This window comes from Pelodiscus sinensis, chromosome 5, assembly GCF_052426305.1.
Source record: "Pelodiscus sinensis isolate ZL-2025 chromosome 5, ASM5242630v1, whole genome shotgun sequence".
Lineage (NCBI taxonomy): Eukaryota > Metazoa > Chordata > Testudines > Trionychidae > Pelodiscus > Pelodiscus sinensis.
The window spans coordinates 91,393,507-91,418,166 of NC_143056.1; the positions used below are offsets into that span (position 1 = coordinate 91,393,507).

A 24,660-nucleotide genomic window follows, 5' to 3' on the forward strand; every position below is an offset into this window, starting at 1 on the left:
TTTGAATAAACTAAGTTCATGCTGAATCCTATATCAAAAACTTAATCATTAAAGGCTGCATTTTTATATAAAGAGAATTAGGGGGAGCCTGACTTGGAGGTCAGGCTTTATAAATATAGCTCAGTAGCCTAAATAACTTAGGAGACTCATTTTCAGGAGACTAATCAGGTTTATGCTAGTGCAGCTGCAAGTTGTAGCATGTCTGTCAAAGATCTCTGAATTGATGGGTTGGGGAGAAAGTTCTTCCATCGTTTAACTCCTCCATGAAAGGCTATAAGTACATCACCAGGAGAAGCTCTCCCACCAAAATAGTGTTGTCTGTACCAGCGCTTAGGTTGAGAGAGCTGTTGCTCGTAGGTGTGGATTATTTGCACCTCTGAGTGATGTAGTTATGCTGAAGTAATTTTGAAATGTAGACCAAGAATTTATGTATATACTCAAACATAAGCCTGTTCATTCATAAGCTGATCCTCCAACCTTATGAAGGAAAAAAATAGTAACAAGTCACTGACCCGTTTATAAGCCGACTCCAGAGGACAGTCACGGGTTGTCAGCTTCAGCCATAGCTGAGGGACGTGCAGACGGCAGGGCACAGAGCTTCTCATTTCCCATTGGCTGCTGTTCAGAGCCAATGGGAGCCAAGAGGCTCTATGCCGTGCAAGCAAACTCACTCAGACTCTGTAAGCAAACAAATGTTACAGCAGTGTCTGCAGAACTACCCAGGGTCACTTCCTAGCCGAGCAGGGCAAACTGTGCCCTGGAACATTTATCCACATAGAGCATCTGTAGGCACGGAGCCTGTCAACTCCCAGTCGCTGCTGTTCACGAATCCGAATACTGGGAGTGGCAGGAGGCGGCAGCCAGCACATCCCTTGGTCCACACTGCTTCCTCAGCTCCCGTCCGTTCTATCCCCTGCCCATCCATGGAGAATACAGTGGCTCTTGTGGCCAAAGGAAGCTCCTGTGCCAGCACTCTGCCCTTGGCCCAGCACAGAGCCCTGGGGGAGAAAAACACGGAAAAGAGAAGCAAGGATTGAGCTCACCGCAGGATTGGGCGGGGTCTGGAGAATAAGTGACGGTGCAGCTGGTGGCAGGAGGACGGATCGTGCCTCCCGAAGTATCAAGATCCCATCCCGAAGCTGGAGGCAGCATATATGTAGCCGGTCGCGAACAGTGAGCCCCGAGCAATAGCCTGGTAGAAAATCCCACTCCTGCAGTGGGCCCAATCCTTACTTTACTTTTCTTTTTCTTATTTTTTTTTCCTCCCCAAGGGCTTCGTGGCCAGCCTGGACAGAGTGCAGGGGCAGGCGCTGCCTTGGGCCATGAGAGCCCCCTCTCCATATCCTCCGTGGATTGGAGGGGGATGGATGAGACAGGAGCTGAGGAAGTAGAACGGTCAAGGGACATACTGGGAACTGACGTTATCCGCTTCCAGTCACTGACGTTTGCCGTTTACGCTGACCTGTTTATAAACCGACCCCCACTCTTCACAGCATGATTTTTTTCCCCAAAAAGTCTGCTTATAAACAAGTGTGTATATATAGGGATATTAAATTGCATTTTATCAGCTAATTGCCATCGACTACTTGATTAGTCAATAAGGGGGGAAACTGCTGAGCTGCAGAGGGGTTAGCTCCCAGCCCTGCTGTGACTCTGCCGTTTAAATGTATTAAGAGCCTGGAGGCTCTTCATACATTTCAAAGGCAGAGGTGTAGCCAGGGGACCAGGTGCAAGCTGGGAATTAACTGTCCCAGTTCGTGCCCAGTCCCAGATGTTGCACCTCTGCTTTTAAGTGCATTAAGAGTCTGGTGGCGAGGGAGACTGGGCATGAGCCAGGAATCCACTGTCCTGGCTTGCGCCTGGTCCCCACTGTTGCATCTCTGACTTTTAAATGTATTAAGAGCCTAGTGGCTTTTAATATATTTAAAAAGCAGAGGTGCAGTGTCTAGGATTGGGTGCAATCCAGGAATCAACTGATTCCCAGCTCGTGCCTGGCTTCTCCCCCTACCCCCACTGCAGAGCTGCTGCTGGGTAGGAACCAGCTCCTGCTCTCCCCTTCACCTCTTGCTTCCTCTCTCTGATAGAGGCAGCAAAGAGACGGGGGGAGCAACTCCTTGACTACTGAATAAACATATGCTTATCGGGTAGTTGACTAATTGCTTACATCCCTAATATACAGTACTTTGAATTAGGCATATTTCCCAGGCTGATCTTAAATAATCAGTAGAATTTACTGACTACAATTAATGTTTCTGCTTTAACAAATCAATTACAACTGGGAAATCTGTTTTAAGAGAAGTCATCCCAAATATTTAAGATTGTTTTGTTTCACAAAAATAAATTTTATATGCTGTTTTCAATTAAATTCCAGTTACCATCTTACTGCAGCTTGACACAAATGATCAGGAAGTTAATTATCTAGTAAATATATCAGTGTATCATTCACCAATCTATAACATACCGACAATATGCAGTTTATAAGAATCTGAAAAATATTAATCTGTATAGTTGTTTAAATAAATCTGTCCTAGGTAGCAAAAATATGTATCAAAACGAGTGTAAATCAACATATTTTACTCATATCAGCCATTGAGACTGTGCCTTTCTTTAGAAATGAACTGAAGTACAGATGCAGGAACTGATTAAAATTGATGATTTTACATCAGTTTTCCACTTGGTGATTTAAATCAGTCCTTGTAGCCTTTAGTTGACTGGTATGTCAGTCAAAATATAATTAGTCTTGTACTTTCTCCCCTGCAAGCATTACTAAACTCTGATTTCAGGTGTACTGCCGAGGATTGATCCATCTTTCCTTCTAGAAGTTGTTATTTTTCCTTCTAGCAGTTACTAAGTTACTCCACAGTCCCTTGCCTAGTACTTCATTAATTTTTGCCAGCAAAATTGGCCCACCAGTGTTTATTTTATGTTAATCGTATAAAAGCAATTAAATGCAGTATACATGAGTATTTGTATTGAATGTAATGGAGCTGACTGACTGGAGAAATACTGAAGTTGGAGCAATGCTGTCAGTGAGTCAGTGGATACAAAAATGATATAGAGGCCATAAAAGTAACATGGTATTAAATGTAACATGGCTGAAACTGATTTAACTTAGTTTAAGTGCCCCTCGTCAGCCCCAAATAAGTTATTACATGAGGGAGAAGACTTCAGTAAAACTAATTTTTTTTATTTCCATTGTTGCCTGATCTAAAATTGTTTAAATTTCTAATAACCCACCTTTAGGGTTGATAGGTTCTTTGTCCCAGGATCACACCCAGTGTATAATTATTCTATGATTGGGAGCCCTGATGTGCACAGTTTCAACACTCACCCTATAGAAACTCTTGTATATTTACAAATATAGTTTATTAATACAGTTAGCACAGTCACAAACACCCCAATTTCATAAGATGGGGAATGTAAATCCATATTTCCATACCATATATTTACATTATTCCTTCTAGAACAATCTTAGGTGTTAGCCCATCATCTTTCTCATTATCTTCACCTTGCCCATCACCAGGGGCCATCATTCTAGCCCTTCCAAGGACTACATCTTCTCCTCTCTCTCGCCCCTAGGCTGGGGTCCTACTTTTAAACTAAGTGACACTGATAGGAACATGTTTGATGCATATTAAGTAGGGGATGTTTCTGATGTTGAAGTGTTCTTTTCCTGTTGGTCAATTTATCATTGCTCTCAATTTATCATATTCATCAATTCATTGCCATGGGCCTTTGTGGTCATCTATCACAACCTATGTCCTGATTACTTAACTTAGCCTGAACCAATTATTTGGGACTTTTGTATAATGATGAGTCTGCTGAGTCTGAGGGTATTTTTCCTACCATCCTATGTAAGTAAAAAGTCTCAAACATAAGTTCTCCTTTTCAGTCCTGGGAAACCACAAATAAACTATGACTGGTATCTGGGTGAGACCATGTTTCAACCACAGAAATCTGCTAACCTCAGCTTCTGCTGATCTTGCAAATGGCCAGTTACAGCATGGACAAAAGATAAAATATAGCCCCATATTACTTAACTTGGACTGTGCACTTATGTTGTTTTTTTTCATTCAAGTGCAACCCTATGAGTCAAGCTTAACACAAAGGGCCTGTGGGAATTCTGAGAGAAGCTTTACAATGCCTGCCTCCCGTTCCCCTGAGTGTAACCCTCTGCCAGATAGATATGCCACCCCCCAGTTTCTCCAGTCTAAGGCACTGGGCAGGCAAGACACATTGTGCTGCAGACTAGCCTTTAGCAGATTTCTTGCATTACAGCTCTTAACTATTACCTAATTAATCTAAATTAACACAATCATTCTAATAAGATGGTAGGCAAGTAACGTGATAGGCTACACCATCTTTAACTTTAATAAGATATTTCAGATAAGTAATACAGATTAATGGAGAGATTTAGGGAATGTCTAAGGTGCAATTAAACACCCCATGTCAGTTGACTTGGCCTCATGGTACTTAGGCCGGAGAGAGATAAAATTGCAGCATAGATGTCATGGCTTGGGCTGGAGCCTGAGCTTGGGGATCCTCTCCTCCTATAGCCTAGAGATAGCAGAACTTAAATTAGCAAACCCTGTTTTTTTTTAACATAGGCCTTGAGAGTCTATACTCATTTGTTAACCCCAGATTAGGAATTGCTGAACCCAGCATCAACACTGAGTTATGAAAGCCTGAGTCCAGCTACCCATCTCTCTCACTTCCTAGCATCTTCACAAAAATGTGATCAGTTCAGCCTTTTGTTTATGGTGTGGCGTGGGAAAAGTTAAGTAATGCAGAGGGCAAAGTCAGCCAGCCCATGGGGTTGTGACTACCGTAGTCTTCCAGCATATGGGTTCAATGGGAGTGCATCTACACTGCAAGGCAATCAGGCTTAAATGCTAGGTTCCTGTTTGACTCTGGCTTGGACTGTCCATCCCCATAGGGTCCTGGGACTCTAGATCTGAGCCTTAGATTTATTTATGTGGAGATGGAAACATAAATAGGTTGAAACATGAGTTTGAACTTGGCTTACATTTCAGTGTAGATATACCCTTATTGTCACCCTGCTTAAAGTGCCTCTGCAGTGTTCATGCATCAGCCCTACTCCAGTTGATCCTGTGACTTGTGTTTTTTTAATTTTATCCTATAATATCCATGGAAAATAACAGACTTGTTTCTTTAATTAGTCATTATTCTTAATATAATTCTTCAAGGTGTTCAAACAATTAACCACAATTTTGCAGAGTTTTTGGGAAGTGTTTTTCTTTTGCCCAAGGAAATATGTGATGGGTAAATGAAATAAAATATTTAAAATTGACTAAATTTAATATTTACAATTTGATGTATGCTGATCTTCATCTTCAGAGCCCTTTTGAAAACTTACATTTTCAAGCCTCTACTTTGGCACAGTTTTCTCTTTTCATTGTTTTCTCTTACTTTCCTCCAATTAAATCTCTTATACGATTAACAGCAAGGAGTCCTGTGGCACTTCAAAGACTAACACATTTATTAGAGTATTGGGGCATAAGCTTTCATGAGCTACAACTCACTTCCTCAGATGAGAGGAAGGAAGGATTAAACGTCTCCTTTATTGGCATCACCTTGATTTTTAAATCCTACTGTCAAGCTTCTGAAAATTTTCTGAGAACATAAAACTGTCTTAAACTCACCATATTGAATCCGTTCTAAGCGTGTGGGGTGCAAATTGACTTAATTTTAACCTAACAAAATTAATCTGTTTAAAAAAACCTAATTAGCTTGAAAAGCACATCTTTCCTGTTAGAGAACTAAGTTTGTCATTGCAGATTTTAATGAAACATCTGGCTGAAATCGGTCAATATATGCTATTAGGAAAATATTCCATTAATTATATTTGAAAGTGCAGTGTTTGCTATTTATTGTATGCAAGTTTTGAGATTAAAATATAATGGTTTATTACCCTCAGATCAATTGATGAACTTTCTCTTTTGTTCAAGTGATTTCCCCCCTGAGGTTATCAAGGTTGTTTGGTTCTTGCCTGACTGAATGGCAATATCCCATGGGAGGGAAATGGCAGTGTCTGTTCATTACTCCCAGGAGAAGCTGTCAAAGAGCAGGGTATGCATTTTCATTGAAAGGGGATAGAGAAAGGTAAAATGAATGAGAATTTTATTGGTATTCTAAAATCTCAGTGATTAGAATACAAATTCAGTTAATTTTGATTAAAGTAATTTAATTGAAGAGCAGTTGTATTTAAAAAAAATAGAATTTTGAACAATTTTGGTTTTTACACTTGAGAACTCATTTTCCAGTTGCAATAAGAGCTGAGTGTTAATTTGAACCATAATTATAGCATTGAGTATATTAGGATTCAAGTTGGAAACCCAAGCTGTGTTTGTCAATGTAACACGCTCTAGAACACATTTTCTTTGTTTTTAATTTGGTATCGTATGCGTTGCTATAGCATACTGTTAGAAGTAACTTGTCTTTGTAATCAGTTTACTGTCAAGATGACTCTAGAATAGGGCATCTCAAGGTTCTGTGTTCTTTTTTTGGGAAATAATAGTTTTTAAATAGCCATTGTGTTTCTGTGACACACATGTAGTAACTTTCACTGCTGCATGGATTACAAGCATTCCATCTCCATGCTTGGATAAACTCCATCAAAAGCACATTATCCTCCTACTTCTGTGGCCAGCTGCCTAATTGTATCTGCTATAGCCACACGCTGTTGGAACATGATACCAGTGATGAGCAAAAATGATAAATTACTCCCTGCAGGTGATGGTGGTGATGATTATTTTTAACTTCCTTGTTCCTTAAGTGAATTGGTAAGGTTGTCTTTACCACTTCTCATGGGGTCTCAAGCAGTCTTATTTATGTAGATCAGATGAGATTCTGTATGCTTGCAAAGCCATTTTCTTTACAGAAAAGATATTTATGAAAAGATACTTGAATTCAGATCCAATTGTTTCTTTTCATTTCAGTTTCCAACCTAGTCATAAAATAAGATTAAGTATAACCATAAGAACGACGTGTTGGATATTTAATTGCTGCAACATATGCCATGTGTTAGCTTTTTTTCCTTCATATTTGTGGTGACTTTAAATTTGACGTTATTTGAGGGGAAAGTACCTATTCTTTCCTTATGACAATTCAGTAAAATATCTAATTTGTGACCAATATGTATTCTTGTTATTTGAGCTGGAAGGGTAAAATTATAATCTTCCTGAAGCTGCATTTGTAATCGCCAAACATAGCAATGTGTGGGATGTTAACATCTGTTTTATAAGTACAGGCTATTCAGTGTAATCTACAGATTAAGCAAACTATCCTAGCTATGTTGTTTTACAATTATCATATTCCGTACATAGATTATCTATTTTATTTATAGATTAGCAAATCACATTTGCTGTTCGAAGTGGTTTCACTTTTACTTTCCTATAGCTGATTGAAATGTTGCTGACTCTTATGGAATGCTGCTCTGGCCGTCCAAACAATAGAAGCCAATTTTGAATATTACTTTGTTTCTTAATTTACTAGTCTAGAAGTCATTGTTTTCAGTTTCCTAGAGCATGTTGTTCAGAGACTAGTACTTGAATGCCTCTTGAAGAGAGATACTAAAGCTCATGATGGTTATTCCTCAAGGGAACTATAGTTGGGCTGTCAAAGGTGAAGTAACAAGATAGTGAAACTGCAACAGAAGAAATAAGAATTGTCCTTGGCTACGTCTACACTGGCCCCTTCTTCGGAAGGGGCATGCTAATTTTGAACTTGGGAATAGGGAAATCCGCAGGGGATTTAAATATCCCCCGTGGGATTTAAATAAACATGGCCGCCACTTTTTTCCCGGCTTGGGGAAAAGCCGGAAAAAAATGTCTAGACTGGCGTCTAGACTTTGAAGTAGGAATAAGAGATCCTCCGGAAAAGGGCTTTATTCCGGAGGATCGCGCCAGTCTAGACGCTTTTTTCCGGCTTTTCCCCAAGCCGGGAAAAAAGCGGCGGCCATGTTTATTTAAATCCCGCGGGGGATATTTAATTCCCCCGCGGATTTCCCTATTCCCAAGTTCAAAATTAGCATGCCCCTTCCGAAGAAGGGGCCAGTGTAGACGTAGCCCTTGTGTTTAAAGCAAATGAAGAAACATCCAGAACTGGGAATTGATTCAGCCTTGCATCACTTATAGCAGTTTCTAATGGCCATGTCTCTGCTTTATTGGTATAAATGAAGCCAGGTGTATACTAAATCTAGCTGTTTGGTGTAAGGACACAACTCCAGCTGTGTAAATAACATAAGATGAGCTTGGCACAGTGTCCACGATGGGAGATCAACATGTGCAAATGCTACCATTGGTGCCCTCAGCATTCAGTTTAGTGAGTCTTCACTAGACCCGCTAAATTGAATGCCAGAAGCTCGCTCTCTGGTGTGGCAAGTATAGACGTGGCCTCAGTCTTATGTACTTTAGATGTAAGTGCTCCTGGTGTTGCTGGCTCTTCTATCGATCCGTGGCTCTCTGTGCACCTTATTTGAGAACAGCTGGAGTAATTTCTTACCTGGGGCATTGACAGACATCCAAATCATTCAGAAGCAGAAACTATCACTAGGGCTATGAATAAGCAAAACCTTTATGTGTGTGTGTTGTTCCATTAAAACGTTAAGTACCTTAGTAGTCCTGTTGGTTTTTAATCACAGGTGCAAGTTGCTTTGATGGTTTAGGGTCTAAATCCACTGGTGAGGCATACCGATTCTTGTAGAGAATGATTCTTTTAGCTGGAAGAGCTGGCTATCAGAAAATTTCAAATGTAAAGGAAAAGAGTCTTAGGAAATGAACAGTGTTCACCGTAGCAGTAAAATTATAAAACTACTTCTATTTATTAGTCTCCCCATATCAAAAGCTTTTGGTTAGTAATACGGAAAAAAAGGATTTGAACTGGGTTATATGATCTGGAGACCACAAGAGGGTTATATTTTTTTGAATGGTCAGTCTCATGGAATATATCTGAAAATCTGCCAGCTGACATTTGAAGTTCAAATATCATTCCTAAGTTGACTTTCATCATTCAGGCTTTATGTACTTCTTTTTTATGCTGTCTAGTATCAACTATGACTGTCTTGTAGAATACCTGAAGCGATGAACCTAGAACAAAATCACATCTGACATGGGGCTCACTACCTAATATGTTTTGAGTTTTGACTGAGATCAAAGTGTAACTCTGCATTTTAAGTGAATATCAATATTTGTGTGAAGGCAGAAAGATGGACTAGAAAGATCTAGAAAATAAACAGTAAACAGTGATTTGTACTAGGGATGTAAAATCCTGTTTAATTGGTTAAACAGGTAAATGAATGCTGCCACAGTGTTTAACCGTTGGACTGATTAAAGGAGGTATTGGTGGTCCCTGCAGGGACTGCCACAGCTGTACGGGGCTGTCAGGGCTGCTCCTGCTGCCCCCACTGGACCATGATGGGGGGAGAGGAGCTGCTCCCAGGTACCGGGTAATGATTTAACTGACTACCCATTAACATCTCTAACTTGTACATTGTTAAATTTATCTTTCTTTGGCACAAAATCTGCTACTGCTATGATAGTTACCCCTTCTCTAGCAGCAGTGGCAACCTTGTGGAGTGGTTCAGTCTGAACAGGAAGGACAGTTAAGAGGATCTGCTGCTCCTTCAGTGTTCACCAATTGCTGTTTCAATTATTAGACTGAACCTTGGAAGTGGCCCTGCCAGCTTGTCAAGATATGTCCATCGCATGTATCCTTTCTGTGTGTCTGTCTAATGCTTAGCTTGGTATGGAGCAGAGAATTGGGGCTGTCAGGGCTGTTCCCCACTATGGCATTCTGAGTGCAGAAGATAGTGGCCCGCAAGAGACCTTAAATACCTTGCCTCCATAGGCTCTGCTTACAACAACTATCCAGAGTCACAGATTCACTGACTTTTGGGGGGGTAGCTGCCAAAACCAAGTGAAATGAAAGAACCTCCCCCCTTTTTTCTTGAATCCAAGAAGAAAGCACTTGGACTTCTTCCAGAGGGTACCTCCAAGCTCCTTTATCACAAGAGAGCTTGAAAACAAAGAGAAAACAACTGCAGGCTCTGGTAGCTGACCTCTTAGTCTGAGGCAGGCACGCACACAGACAGACCTGCTTCTTTCCAGGAAACAAAACTCAAATCATTGCCTTAAAAAGGGTGATTTTATTAACAAAACAAAAAGATATATTTGATAAAGCATATTTAGTTGCTAGTTGTTACAGAGCAACTGAGTAAAACAAATTAAAACATAGAACATCTCTGGGTTCACTTTTAGATAGTGACTAGGGGAGGGAAGGCATAGATTCACACAGAGACATTTAACCAAACAACCAAAACAAAGAAAAATACCCGAATCACGACTGAATTCACCTTTTCCCTTCACTCACGATCCATGCTCATCCGTACTTCAAGGCCCAGTTCACTCCCATGTCCAGTATTTCTTACAGTCATGGTAATTCTGAGTACTGCATCTGCTCCCTCCAAGCCTTACTTAGAATTCCTTTTCAAAGAGAACAGGCAATGTATCTAAATACAATTTAAATTTCAGCACTGTATTCCCATTGATTCTTCTGGCCCCCTGCCAGCTACCTGAGGTTTAACCCCTTAGTCACCGGGTGATGGCCAACACTCCTCCTATCCATCGCAGGGGCCTTAGTAGTTTTCATGTAAAATCTGCTCAGTGACAAGTGTGCCCCCACTTGCCAGTACTAAGGACCCAGCATGGGAAAAGAAACTTATTTCTGTCATCTGAGTAGCTCTCCTTCAAAGTCAGTGGGAATGGATGCTCTGGCAGGAAAATGGAACAGGTTTGACTTAGAAATGAACTGAAAGCAGATGGTTAAATTAGAAGGTGCCAGTTTTACATGATCTAATCTCCTGTCTGTAACCACACTGTATTGATACAAATAGTGCAGAGGAGACTCCTAACCTACATTTCTAATCCTCTTGTTTATTCCAGACTACATCTGGCATATGATGTTGAATTATATTGCTGCTCTGGGTTACAGAATCTGCAACTCTACTAGTAGCTGATAAATTCTAGATGCAATTTATACATGTAAAATTATGGTAATGTTGGTTTGTTTCCTGTAGCTATTTTGTAGCCAACACCTAATTTTGATTTTGTGATTTCATCCAACATACATTCATCTACCTGCTAATAAGATGGCGAAGTGCTTTAGGAAACTTAGATAATTACAGTGATTTATTTGTGGCTGTAGTTCTTTTGTGCTCTATTGAGGTCTTCAGTATTTATGTAACAGCACAGAAAAAGGTTGTGTGTTTTGAACAGGAGAAGGGCTTTTTCAACATCTAAACTTTAGTTGCTAGTGTTAAAAAGTTAAGTGTGGAAAAATCCAAGGAAAAACTTTGGGAATATATATATATATATATATATATATATATATATATATATATATATATATATATATATATATATATATATATATTTAAAATTAGAAATATGTTGTGGGAGAGAAAACTGAACTGGTAAGATCCTGAGAGAGTAAGTATTATATTTCAAATTTGTAAATACAAGAACACTTGGCATATATGCTATTAAGGGTGGAATAAGGCTTTTGGTTTTAGACCTTACTTTTGTTACGTTATCTTCATACAGAGTTGTGAACTTTGCAAGTCTGTACTTATTGTTTTGAAGGGTCACCTAAAATATTTGAGCACGTGTAGCAGCTTCTGTTCTTTAAGCTGAAGAGAAATGCTAAAAAACAGAGTATGAGACAGTTTCCGAAATTTAATCATCTAAAGCAAAGGTGGGAACCATTTTTGGGTTGGAAGCCACTGATCCACAGAAAATGGGGGTTGCACACAAGTGAGAAGCAAAAAAAACCAACAGAAAGACACTCCTCACATTCCCTTCTCACACCAGAACATAGGGGGGGACCCAGCCTAGCAGATATTTGTACCCCAGCCCCACGGAGGGATGGGGGGGGAAGGCTGAAGTGCTAGCTGGGCTCCCCAATGTTGGGGGGGGGTCCCTGAGCCTCAGGGCCCTGATGTAGGCAAACTGGGAGCCGCATCTGACCCCTGGGCCTAAGGTGTCCTCCCCCCGCCCACAAAGTGTTACAGCACATGTATCGTTTAACCATATTCTGCAAGCTCTTAGGCATATGCTTAACTTTATACATGTAAAAAGGTTGTATTACTTGTATATATGCAGGATTGGGCCCTTAGAGAGCCTCTCTCTTTTATGTTGCCTGAGTCCTGGCAACTAAGCAGATTTTGCTAATGGTTTCCAAATTTAAACCCCAATTGGAGGCAAAGTTATTTCTAGTAATGGTGTATTGGATCAACTAGGAAAACAATTTCCTTTATGCATCAGAACCTGAGTTTGAGGAACTTCAGGGCACTCTAAGATCTTTCTGTTCACTTGTCCTGGGATTTTTAGAGATACCTAAATCCTTTGTATGTCTCAGCCTCTTTTGCTTGGGAAAGGGACTAAAAGAATCAACTTGGATTTTTTTTTCTGGTGTTTTTCCTCTTGTGAGGCTTCAGGAGAAATTAATAACGTCTCAGAGAGGTAATGCCATATCTCTGTCCTGTTCTGCAGTCATGTCCGTAATGCTTCATCAATAGTATCAGTCTAGTAACCAGAAAGAATGTGCATGACAATGGACCTTTGTCCAGTCTCAAGAGATTGGGCATGAACAAGAGCAGTTTCATAGAGGCGAAGATAATCTGAGGATTCCAGGCCATGACAAAATATTGCGGCTCTTCCAAGTAAAAAATGGAGAGCAGGCTATAATTTAGCTGGGATTCTCAATATGGAGTAATGGCCCTTAGGGAACTAAACAAACACTGCTTCCAGAGGCTCCTGAAGAGAGCCACTGACCGTGTCTCTTCTTGGTATGGTTTCCCTGCCAAGAAGAATGTTGGTCCAAATTGGAGCTTAAATCTCTCTGAGAATTTCCAGACTGCCTTCAGTTGAAAATCAGATAAGATGGCTAGATGTATTTGGATCCATTTTAAGAGATGTCATATGCTTCATTTATTACCTGGCCTATTTAGGTTTTTAGGCTAGAGAAGGGAAACTTGGAATTGCACAGTGATGAAATATTTCACATCTGTGAAACACATTTACCAGTCATATCTTTTTGGGGGAAGGTATATAAGTATGTTTTCCCCACACAGCCCATTTCTTTGAGTCAGCACTGAATACAAAGTGCATAATCTTCTGTAATCACTTTGATAGCAAGAGACTGGTATTTTAACTAGACATTAAATGGAAAGTGAAAAGTTGGGGCTGTGAGTAGGAAACTTCTTTCAGACACTAATGTTTGTAACAAAAAGCAAGTTAGCTGTACGAGAAAGGACTGGGATTAAAACAATTAACTTGCCTTCATGTGGCATCCTGCTTGAATGTGCAAAGAGACAAGTGTTCTCTGTAAGTTGGGTGCTTGTGCAGACACTCAGGAGAAATTCAAATGCCATCCAGCTGATTAGCAGAGCGCCCACAACTAGGTATTTTGTTTCTTCTGGTGGTGCAAATTATCATATGCCTCAGTGCATACTAAAAATATATTCCGCACATGGATGGAACATATTCATACGTGGATGGGAAAGATTAGAGAGAACATTGGAAGACATATGAGGGAAATAGTTATTTGATATCCCAGGGGTTAAAGATTCTCCAACTAGCAGCCTGATGATCTTACACAGTAGAGCAAGGGTTGGCTACTTTTTCAAACCAAAGAGCCAAACTACATAAAAATTCAGACCAAGTGGTTGACAAAGAGGAATGTGCATTTGCAGGACTGAAGATATATGGACATAGTGGCTAATAATAGCATAAATGAAACACTCACAGACTTCATTTAATGGGACTTCTGCTGCTTCATCTTTTCACACATTTCTTTGAAGTTCATAGCATAACTGGTCAAATCCAGCTTCATGCATGCATTCAGGCTGTCTTCTGTCAATCTTATGACAGGGGACACTGGACATGGAGGTGCAGGAGTCTAGGGATGTGGGGGTGCAGGAGTTTGGCAATGTGGGGGTATGATGGGCTCAGGGCAGGGGGTTCAGGTGTATGATGGGCTCAGGATGGGGTACGGGTGTGGGGGATGCATGAGTGTTATGTCGGGGCTGGGGATGTGGGTTGCAGGAGTTTGGGAATGTAGGCTTATGATGGGCTCAGGATTGGTGTAGGGGGTGTAGGAGTATTATGACTCTGTGGCCAGATGGGGGCTGGGCCCCAATTGGGAGCTTGTTGGCCAGACTTCATTTTTAAATAAGTAAAATATTATGTCCAACACAAAAGGTTTCAACATTGTCTTTTTGGAGTCAGGAACCACTGACCCACAGAAAAATCAGTCAGGGACCGTGCAAGTGAGAAGCAAAAAACCCAAACAAACAAACACCTCCAAAAATCCCCATCCCTCACTAATGTGGCGCCCAACTGAAACATCTCACTCCCCTGGTGCTCAGGCCAGATTTATGCTTGGATTCCAGGGTTAGTGGATTTTGTGGGACCCCTAGGCTCTGGGGTGGGATTAAACGTGCGGGTCAGAGCTGCTAGAGAATGGGATAGGGATGGGGGTGCAGGATCTGGTTGAGGTATAGGAGGGGGTTGAGGATGTGAGGTCTGCATGGGAGGTAGGGTGCAGGAGCAGACTAGGAGTAGAGAGGGTGGGGGCAGGAGCAAGGGAGAAAGCAGGGTGTTTGGCCAGGGGGCAGGAGTGGGCTGGCGACAGGCTGTCTGGCTAGGGGGCAGGGTGTGTTGCTGGTGGGGGGTGGGGTGAACGAAGGGGTAGGGATGAGAGGTCTGGGCATTTGTTTTTGCATTGTGTTGCAGACACTGTGTAACATGGCCTCTCGCTGCTGCCATTCACCGGGGGTGAAAGGAGCCTCCATGAAGTGTGTCCCAGGGGAAGAAAAATGGCAGTGTGCATGGAGCCGTTTTTGGCTATACTTGTTTTCCACATTTCAGAGGAAGAAAAAGGGCAGCGCACTGAGTCATTTTTCACGCCACTTGTTTCCCGCATGCTGGGTCTGACAGGGAGGCTCCCCCCCCACCCCTGCAGAAAGCCAGCACTGGCATTCCAGTCTTACGGGGGGGGGGGGGGGGGGGCTGTAAGGCTGTAGCACTGGCTCCCAGCTACGGGGGGAGCTCCAGAAGAGCCATATCTGGCTGAGCCATAGGTTGCCAATCCCTTTAATAGGGTATAGAATCTTTATAGGTCTCTGCATCTTGTTTCTGAGGCTGACTTTTAGGCTGTATATCCTTAGCTTTCCTTGAGGCTGCTTTTGTCAAGCATTTTTTCATTGCTTTCCCAATAGAAAATTAGAGGAAACAAACTTGAGAGGAAGACGGCGTAGGAGATGCATTGCATCTTTTTGGAGCACTGTAGTGTCTCAGGAAAAAAAATTACTGGAATATTAAGCTTCTCTTAGAAGCCTGCATGTACACTGTGTTCCTGTTCTGAGATAGAGCAGTGCCCCAAGGCTCCTTCCCTGGAGACACTGTCCTTGCCCTCTTGGGCTTCCTGACTACAGCTCAGCCACTATAGTTTAGTTCCCCTTTGGAGTGCTTCAGTGTCCAGGTCACTTCCCTACAGTAGCTCATGAAAAGTGAGAGGAACTAGGGATGAAAGCGACTAGTCGACACACTAGTTGACTAGTCGTTCCCTCCACCCCTTGCTGCCTCTATCATGGGGAGTCGTCTTAAAGCCAGCTTTGTGGGAGGGGGCAGGGACACAGCGGTGGTTTTCCACTTTTGAAATGTACAAGAGTCCCTGCTGGGGGAATTGAAGGAAGGCAGGATAAGGCACCCACTGAAATCAGGAAGGTGGGGGGATCTCAAGTGGCCTAGGGGATAAGGCATGAGTCAAAGGAGCGCAGGATAGTGGCCTTGAATCCCGCCCCCTTCCACTCCCCCCACGCAATGAGGCAGCCAACACCAGCTCACTGGGGTAGGGTGAGCAGCCAAGGAACCATTGCCTAGACACTAGCTGCTGAAGTAGTCCATGAAGGGCACTTCAGATACTCCTTTTCATTACCCCTTTTGTGATAAAGAAGATTCAAGTCCTGCATTGGCTCTGCCCTACCCTCTGTGCAAGGGGAATTTGTGTAGAATAGGGCTCCTTGTCGGTCAGAGGGAGGGAAGGGTAAACACGCCATGTACAGCCCCGCTTTATGTGTGTAACATGAATCCATGGTGAACTTCTAGCAGCCACAGAATAGAGATGGATTTACCCATTTATGTATGTAAACCTAAAGAAATTACTGTTGTAATATTAATCGCTAAAAGTGTGGGCATATTTTAAGTGGAAAGTTGTAATTAAAAGCTGCAGTATAATGGAATGTAAGCTGTTGACTTTTAAACTGAATGTTGCTCAAGAGAGTGTCTGTCAATATGTGTTTTTTCCTGAAAGTACGGACTTCTAGTTTAGAAAAGATTATGGAATGCATGGAAGTAATAGAAATATAAATCTAGGAATTAATTGAAGAATTATTTTCATCTATTTTTTATTATAAGCTTTCTAAGAAAGTTCAAATACTTGCAATATCAGAATTTTCTAAATTATCTCTGAAGAAAAATGAAAACTATGCTGTGGAAAATTAACTTTGCTGCTTAAAGTATGTTTTACTCATAGAAAATGTACACAGTAATGGGTGTCACTATTATTGTAATTAATATTCCCTGTTCACATTTGTGTTTTTCCTTTTATTATAGGCAGTTGCTGGCTACTTCGATGTATTTTTTGAGAAAAACTGCCACAACAGTGTGAGTACTGGGGTCGTATGTTCAAAATTAATTGCCAAATGTGTGGTATTTTTTTAGCTTGTCGCCTCAAGGTATTTGAGAGCAAGCCTGTTTTGCTGTTGCAAGCATTGGAAGTGTGTTTTGTTTAATAGATTAATGTAGCATGATATTAAAAATGTTGTACTTCATCAGATTTTTGAACTCTGTCATTTCAGGTCATGTTCTCGACGGGTCCCCAGTGTACCAAAACACACTGGAAACAAACAGTGTTTCTTCTGGAGAACCCTATTTCTGTAAAGAAAGGTATGCTTTTTTCTTTTCAGTGTTACAGCTTTTGATGTTACAGTGACAGTACTATACAGTTCACTGTTAAATTATATATGAAAATGCTTTTAATGATGATACAAGTTTTTGAACATGGTGATTTAGAAAGTCCTTTTTAAAATAAGCAGGGAAATGTATCTATTCATGGTTTTATTCTGCTCCCGTAACTGTAGTCTGTCTTTGTTTAAAAAAAATATTTCAACAAATACAGATTTTTTTTTCTGTGGCCTAGTAATATAAAACTAGCTGGTTAGAGTATTCTTTTGCATATTTATCAATCTTATTTTTTTTAAATGTGACAGTTACACCCATTTGTTTAAATTCCCTGTTTGTCAGATTAAATATAGTTTTATTGAATGCCCCTGCAAAAGCATGCTTAAAATAATATATTAGATCAATGACTACATGTTTTGCTCTTGCTCTTAAATTAATACTGTGGAGTAGAAATACTGAGTGTTGCAGTGCTTAAGTCTTTTTGTGGATATAGCCCAGCATGTCTTGCTATTCATCAGGAAGGTAGAAAACTCTAAAGTTAAGATTTCATCTGAGCACATAGAAATTAAATAGTGCTAATGAAAATATACTAAAATACATCTTTATATCTTAAAGCACTGTGCAGATATTAGTCAGTCTTGAAAAAAAATCTGTTGCTAAGTACCGTTTGTACTCATTCATTATCCTGTTTGTTTATAAGCCAACCTGCCCCTCCCCAAGACGACTAGGTAATATTTGAACTGATGGCAAACTTTGGTTCCCAGCTCGTCGGGGTAACCTGATGGCACATCAGGACTTTTTGTTTACCTGGAGCCTCTGCAGGCACGGAGCTCTGCAGCTACCAGTGTCTGCGATTCACTATTTCTGACCAACAGAAGCTGCAGAAAGTGGCGGCTAGCATGTCCCTCGGCCTGTGCCACTTTCTGCAGCTTCTCTTGGCTGGGAATGATGAGTGGCAGCCACTGAGAGCTGAGGGGCTCCATAAAGTTGTTGAATATGCTGTTCCTGAATTCTGTATGGTGAGAAAAAATAACAACACTAAAAGATATGCCAAGAAGCAAGAAAAAAGTGTCCAATGAGCGGCACTTCATTTTCTGGGCTGGAGAAGATCTCAGTATTTGTGTTGTTGAATGTCGACAAAATGGATACCTCTTCCTACCACTCCTGTTGGCTGCCCTAGCTCTTTATCTTGCCATTTTGTTTAGGTTATTCCCCTCTGAGTCCCTTCGCTAACTTTCACTCTTCTTATTTGTCAGACTCTTGTTTCTTATGCTTGCCTCTACACAGCTCCACCCCAGCCTATTTCTCCACTCTCGTTTCTGTCTACTTCTCCTAGTACTTCTGCTCTTCACAGCTCTAGTGTCACTTGGGTGCCATTTTCTATACATTGTTTTCAGATGCTGTGATAGGTGAGCCCACTCTCAGCAGTTAGATTAAAATCTAAGCGGGGCAGCAAGGGGCCAGAGATAGGGACCGGGACAGCTATAACCCTATTGGGCTGGCAGGTATGGAAAACAGGACAGCTATCTACTGTATATTTCAGAGAGTTTCTCTGTTTCTGAGTCTGACGCCCAGCTGGGGGACATGCACCCCTTCCGACAGATGTGCCTGCTGCAGCTGCAGTGGCCATGGACAGGTGCTTCTCACCTGGCCCCAAGCTGCTGCAGTGAGAGAGGGCTGCTGAGGTGGTCCTCTGTCTCCCAGGGAAGCCTGCATACTTAACCATTCATCCCCAGCCTCACCCTGAACAATAATTTAAATAAAGAAAAAGAAAACTTATTTGAGTTAAGGAACTGAGCAACACTGGGTAAATCTTCTGGTCTGTTCCATATAAGAGTTGGCATCTCCCTGTTCCAGAGGTGACATTTCAAGGGACTTCAGGGAGATGCTTAAAGACTTAATATTAGTGTTGAGTCCTCTTCCTTCATTTTGGTTCAGTTTGTGATTTGAAAATTCTTCATCCAGTGGAAAGATAGACATGCTTATTACCTATTTGTTCTAAATGATAAATTATGTACCCGAAGTGACTCTTCATTTCCATCTTTTATTTAGTAAGGTGCTTGAGAGGAAGTTATGACAATTATAGGGGAAAAATGTAAATCACGCTGTTCTTTCTAGCAAAGGTCCTCAAACTGTACAGGACCCTTCTCCTCCTTGGAACCAGAGTGGAGCTGTGGCTTGAGGGAAGGGCAGAAGATGTGGACAAAAGTAGAGGGGCTAAGCTGGGGTAGCAGTTGGGAGTGGGGGCAAGGTCAAGACCAGAGTCCTCTTGGGGCTAGTCCAGGCCCCAGATGCACCCCCTCTCCCCTCTCCCTTGGTAGCAAGTCCCACAGTTTGGGAATAGCTGCTTTATTCTCTCTCTCTCTCCGTGGGACAACAGAGTGATGTCATCACGTCACTCTGCGTCCCACAGAAACAAGCTCCACCCACCCCCAGCCTTGCTCTTCAAAGGGCCCACATGGAGGGCTTGGGCTTCTTTGTCCTGGTCTTCCTCTGCCCTCCCCTTCCCAGTAACTATGGGAAAAGCCAAGTCCAGCATGGCTCAGGCCCGCCCCTCCTGGTGGGAAAACCAGGCCCGTCATAGCTTGGGCTGGGGAAAACTGGGTCCTCCCCTTCCCCTCTCTTCCCCCCCAGCAGGAAAACCAGAACCGGCATGGCTCAAGTTCAGCTTCTCCTGGTGGGCTGAGGGAGAAAAAACAGGCCCAGCAGGCCAGGAGGAAAGCCAGGTCTGCCCCTCCCAGTGGACTGGGGGGGAAAACTGGACCCAGCACGGCTTCAGCCCACCTTCCCATCCCTCGGTGGCTGGGCGCTGACAGGAAGGGGCAAGTGGTTGGGGGGGTGGATGCCAGGCCTTCTCCAGCAGCAGGGAGAAGAGACAGAATGGCCTCAGACCCTCCCTGGTGGCGGGGATAGCCCAGTGGACATGGGGGGAGCCTGGCGCAGCTTTGACCTAGCCCTTCATGGTGGCTGGGTGAATAGTGTGGCCTTGGCTCGGACTCTCCCAGCGGCTAGTGGGGGGCCCAAGAGCTGGAAGGGGGACTCTGGGCCTGGCCCTCCCCAGTAGCCAGGGGGAAGAGCTAGGGTCAGGGTGGCCTCAAACCTTCCCAGTGGTAGAGGGGTGGAGAAGGACCGGGGCCTAGTGGCGTCCGCCCCAGGTCCTCCTTGGCCGAGAGGGGGATTGGTGAGCGTAGCAACCAGGGGGCACAGCCCCCTAGTAACTCTAAAACCAGATTTTATAACCAGTTTGCCAAAACTAAAGGCATTCCTGTCCACCATTTTTACTCAAAGTAAAACATTGGCATAAAAAATTAATCCTCATTCTCTTATTATCAAATATATGGAAGTTCCTTTTTTGTTTTGAGTCGCCTGAAGTGATAGTAAGGTATTCATGATCTTATTATATTTGCTATCTGCAAAGCTTATGGCTGCCTGAGTCTATTGCATATTACTCTAACAGGAAAAGGTCTGCATTATGCCAAAGCAAGACTATTCTCTCTGCAGCATAAGCTAATCCTGTCATTCCTCTAATATCATGCCATTTGGCATTCTCAAATTATAAATCTGTGGGGGCGGTTTTCCTTTTAGTGCTAACAAATATGTGTGTATATTCTTTTTTATGTTAATGCTAATAGTACCCAATACCACTAGAGTGCTTTAAAAACTCATCTGCCTGGGAAAGACTGCAGAAAATTGTTTGAGGAGATGAGAGAGGAAGAAGATTGAATATGGATCAGAAATTCTTGAGACTAAATCAAGAGAAATTGGTCATAATGATAATCATGGAAAGAGTTCATGGACTCATCAACTTAAGCTAAGGGTGTTACATTTTGATTAACTAATTGAATAGTCAATGGGATTTCCATCGACTATTTGATTAGTTGATAAGAACTTCTGCATTCCACCTTTGAAATGTACAAGAGCCCCAGCAAGGGCTTTTGTGCATTTCAAAGTTGGAGTGCAACGTGGAGCTCGGGGCCAGTGTGGAGTAAGGATGTTAAGGACTAGTCGACTATCTAATAAGCAAATGCTTATCCATCAGATAGAGGCAAGGAGGGGTGTGAAAGAGGGGACATCAAAGCGGCAGCACTGTACAGAGCCCATGGTCCATGTGGCGTTGCCGCTTTGAACTGCCATTTCGAAGCAGCAGTGCTGCACAGCTGATCCTGGGCTCTATGCAGCGCTGCTCCTTTGAAATGCCACCGCGGCATTTCAGAGGGGCAACTGGAGACTCCCTGCAGCATTTCTGCAGAACCCGGAGTCAGCTGGGCACTCTTATACATTTCAGAGCTGGCCCGCGTGCAGCCCGGGGCCAACAGGAAGTCCTCCCGAGGGCTCTTGTGTATTTCAAAGGGTAAGCACCCTCGTAGAACCCAGAGTCAGCAGGATTTCCTGCTGTCCTGGGTTGCACATGGAGTTCCAACTTTGAAATTCACTAGAGCCCCTGCCTGAGGTTATTGTACATTTAAAAGGAAGAATGTGGAAGTACCTATCGACTAGTTGGATAGTCGATGGATATTCCATCGACTACCCAACTAGTAAATTAATTGTTAGTTAATATCCTTAGTGTGGAGTCCCACTGACCCAGTCTCTGTGCAGGTGCTTTGGCTTTGAAATGCACAAAAGCCTCCGCTGTTTTAACCCTGTAGAAGGAAGCACTTGCTCCTGATCTAATCTGTATTTTTCCCTAGTGGGCATCATCTGAGATTTGCCGGCAATGAGCAATGAAGTAAGAGTGCTGTTAGCATGCTGGATTTGTGTTTAATAATTAATATTTCAACAAAATGAAAATCTAGAGTAAGAACCCAGCTGCCTTTTTTGGCAAGACAAACTATAGATGCCGGTCAGACTTCAGTTAGCCACCATTGTAAACTTGAAAATCCCCTTTTAAAAAAAACAACAACAAAAAAACCCCAGATATTTTATATCTATTTGAATTGATAGAAAAAATGTGTTTCTGGATTTTCCATCTGCCTGCTTCCACCCTGTTAAACATATTTGCTAAATTTCTCCAAACAAAAGATTATAAAGAGAAGATCATGGGTTCATGAGTTTGATTTAGGTTCAGACATATGGTAAATAAATTTCACGCTTCCAAAAATAACCTTGCGAGTCTGTGTTGACTTTTTTCTTCTCTATTGCAGTGCATTAAGTTGAAACAGAAAATTTGCATGCAAACAAACTCCATTAGCAATAAAACAGCACATCGCTGTTATTTTATGTTCTTGATATTGCCTTGCGGTAGAAATAAAACCTTGATGTTACTGTTTTTCCACAATACCAAAAAGGTTGAGCACAGCAAAACTGAAAAAGGACTTCTACAAATAAACCCTGTAAAATTCTTGATTATCTTTATACTCCTCAGTTTCCACCATAATTAGGTAGCCATTTGCAAACTAACAAACTTTCAAAATGTTAATTTTCTTTGCTCGGGTTTGTTAAATGGTAGGAAATTGGCTTTGGTACGATTGATAGATTTTGATGCTTTGGTATTAAACTGAAATACTTCTGTATTCCACATTCAGTTATTGGAGGGTTAAGTTCTTAAATGAGATTCTGTTTCCTATTCTACCTGTCTAGGATTGCAATTAAATTATCTGTTGTAAGCTTGTCACCATAGCAATCGTTCGCTGTTAAGTGATGTGGCAATATCTCACCCCTTTAAAATCTAGTTCTCCTTGTAGTCTGAATTTTAAGGTCAGAGAGGACCAGGCCAATGAAACTGGTGATACTTTTTATATTGACTTCAATTTTTTTTAAGATTTAAAATATGAAGATATCTGTACTCAGGAAGAATATCAAATGGGGATGATATATAGTGATTTAGGCAGCAGCCCAGACTGATTGGGCTTCAGTGAGCCCTGCAGCCACTCAGAAATGGCAGAGCACAAAGTTGTCATAAAGCTAGCTTAGCCTCTTATCTCGCTCTAAATACTATCTACACCCCCGTGTTATCTGAACGCAAAACATCCTAGTAGTTGATAGTTGCTTTCTATCCCCACAATGCAACTGCAAAATGCTTCTGATGCAGATACAGCGGTATGAGGTCTGACTTGAGAAAATCCACCATAGCTGCACCTGTAAAATCATCATGAGGTCATGAGCCTCGGGAAATGAAAGCAGAATACTAGAACAGTAACAATTCCCTTGAAACACGCAGTGTGATGAGTTCAGTTTTATATTAGCAGTCGCGATCGGTGAGGTGAGGCTGCTCTTTGGCATTCATAAACTGGTGGTGAAGGCAGCCAAAATTACCTAGCCATAAAGGGATGAGTGTGTGTGTGGCTGCAAATGTCAAGATGGCAGCAACAGTACATTAGGAAAGGTAAGAACTAAATCATTCACACAAACAACAGCACTTACATTGTAATAAACTAAATCTTAAATATTGCATAAATATTTCACTTATGCAATTGTAGCAGACCTTTGAATTGCTGGAAATGGCTGTCCTTAAACTCTTTTTTTTTTTCTTCAAATGTTATAAACTCTAACAGCAAGTCCTCAGAACACTAAATGTATGTTATCCTTAAAACTCCTCCTGCTAGCTCTCATCTTTCCCACTCCCACTGTCATTTTGTTACAGATCTGATTCCAAGTTACCAAAAAAGCTAAGACTGATTAAGCTTAGAGTGCACTTAATTTTGGAGTAAGCCCCATTGAAAACAAGTATAGAATGGGATTCCTTTGGAAAAGCTGAATTATGCTGAAGTAAAATAGGGAATAGACTTACGGTATGGCCATTATGGTCTGTGACCAGGATGTTTCAAAGTAAGGATCATGTACCATGTAACATAAAATAAGAAAATGATACACAATGGCAACTGGTAACTCTTGATCTCTCTTACTATAGCTTTTTGTATTGTATACTTATGTAACCTAGAGGCACTGAGAGTGGAAGAATGAAGCCTGTTCTACAGCTTTTGCTAAAGGCCAGCTGGCTTTTAGCTTATGCTGTTGAGGCACAAGACTTTAGCCCCTAAGGTTGAAGGTTCAGTCTCACCTGCTGACGTCCTGGGTCCATCGGTTTTACAAATGGCATTACACGGGTGATGAAGTCTAAACCTAGTTAACTAATTAAACAAGACATAAGGGTTACCTAAACTAAGCTAAACTTTTTTTTTCTAACAAAATCCAACACGGCAAACAGCTTGGGAGTCGACTTATTAAATCACACAAATTCTAAAATGCATAGAGTATCTTGAAGAATAATGCATTGCAAAGTTGGTCCACATTGTTCTTTAGGCATATCACATTGTTTTCTCCCAATAAGCAGTTTTCTTTATGGTTTTTCATTCTTGCAGCTAGGCCCTGCATTTTCTTCTTGCTCTGCTTACACTTGATACATTTTCCTTATACCCAGGGAACACATTTCTTTAAAATATTCCTAGAGAGGGTCTCATTTACACCCACAAGCCATGACCGTTTTTCTGTGCAAAAGTGTCAGGGAATTTAGGAAGCTGTGTGTATACTGAATAAAGTCTTCCCTTTGCCTTTCCAGTCCACTCCACTCTTCCTTTCTATGCTGCCACCATCCTTTCCTATATATTGTTTCTGTCCTTAAACAATGGTCTTAACTAACTCTGCCGTGCTTGCCCCAGGTCCATCACCACATAAGCATAGA

At 41.8% G+C, this 24,660-nt stretch overlaps 1 protein-coding gene across 1 annotated transcript in view; it reads left to right on the forward strand.

Annotated features, from left to right (window-relative positions):
* PRMT3 (protein arginine methyltransferase 3) overlaps nucleotides 1-24,660 on the forward strand; it is a 111,634-nt gene that overhangs the window by 76,372 nt on the left and 10,602 nt on the right. Inside the window, exons 14-15 of the mRNA XM_075927736.2 lie at nucleotides 16,695-16,745; nucleotides 16,940-17,027. Of these exons, the coding sequence (XP_075783851.2) occupies nucleotides 16,695-16,745; nucleotides 16,940-17,027 (139 nt within the window). The remainder of the gene's footprint in view (nucleotides 1-16,694; nucleotides 16,746-16,939; nucleotides 17,028-24,660) is intronic.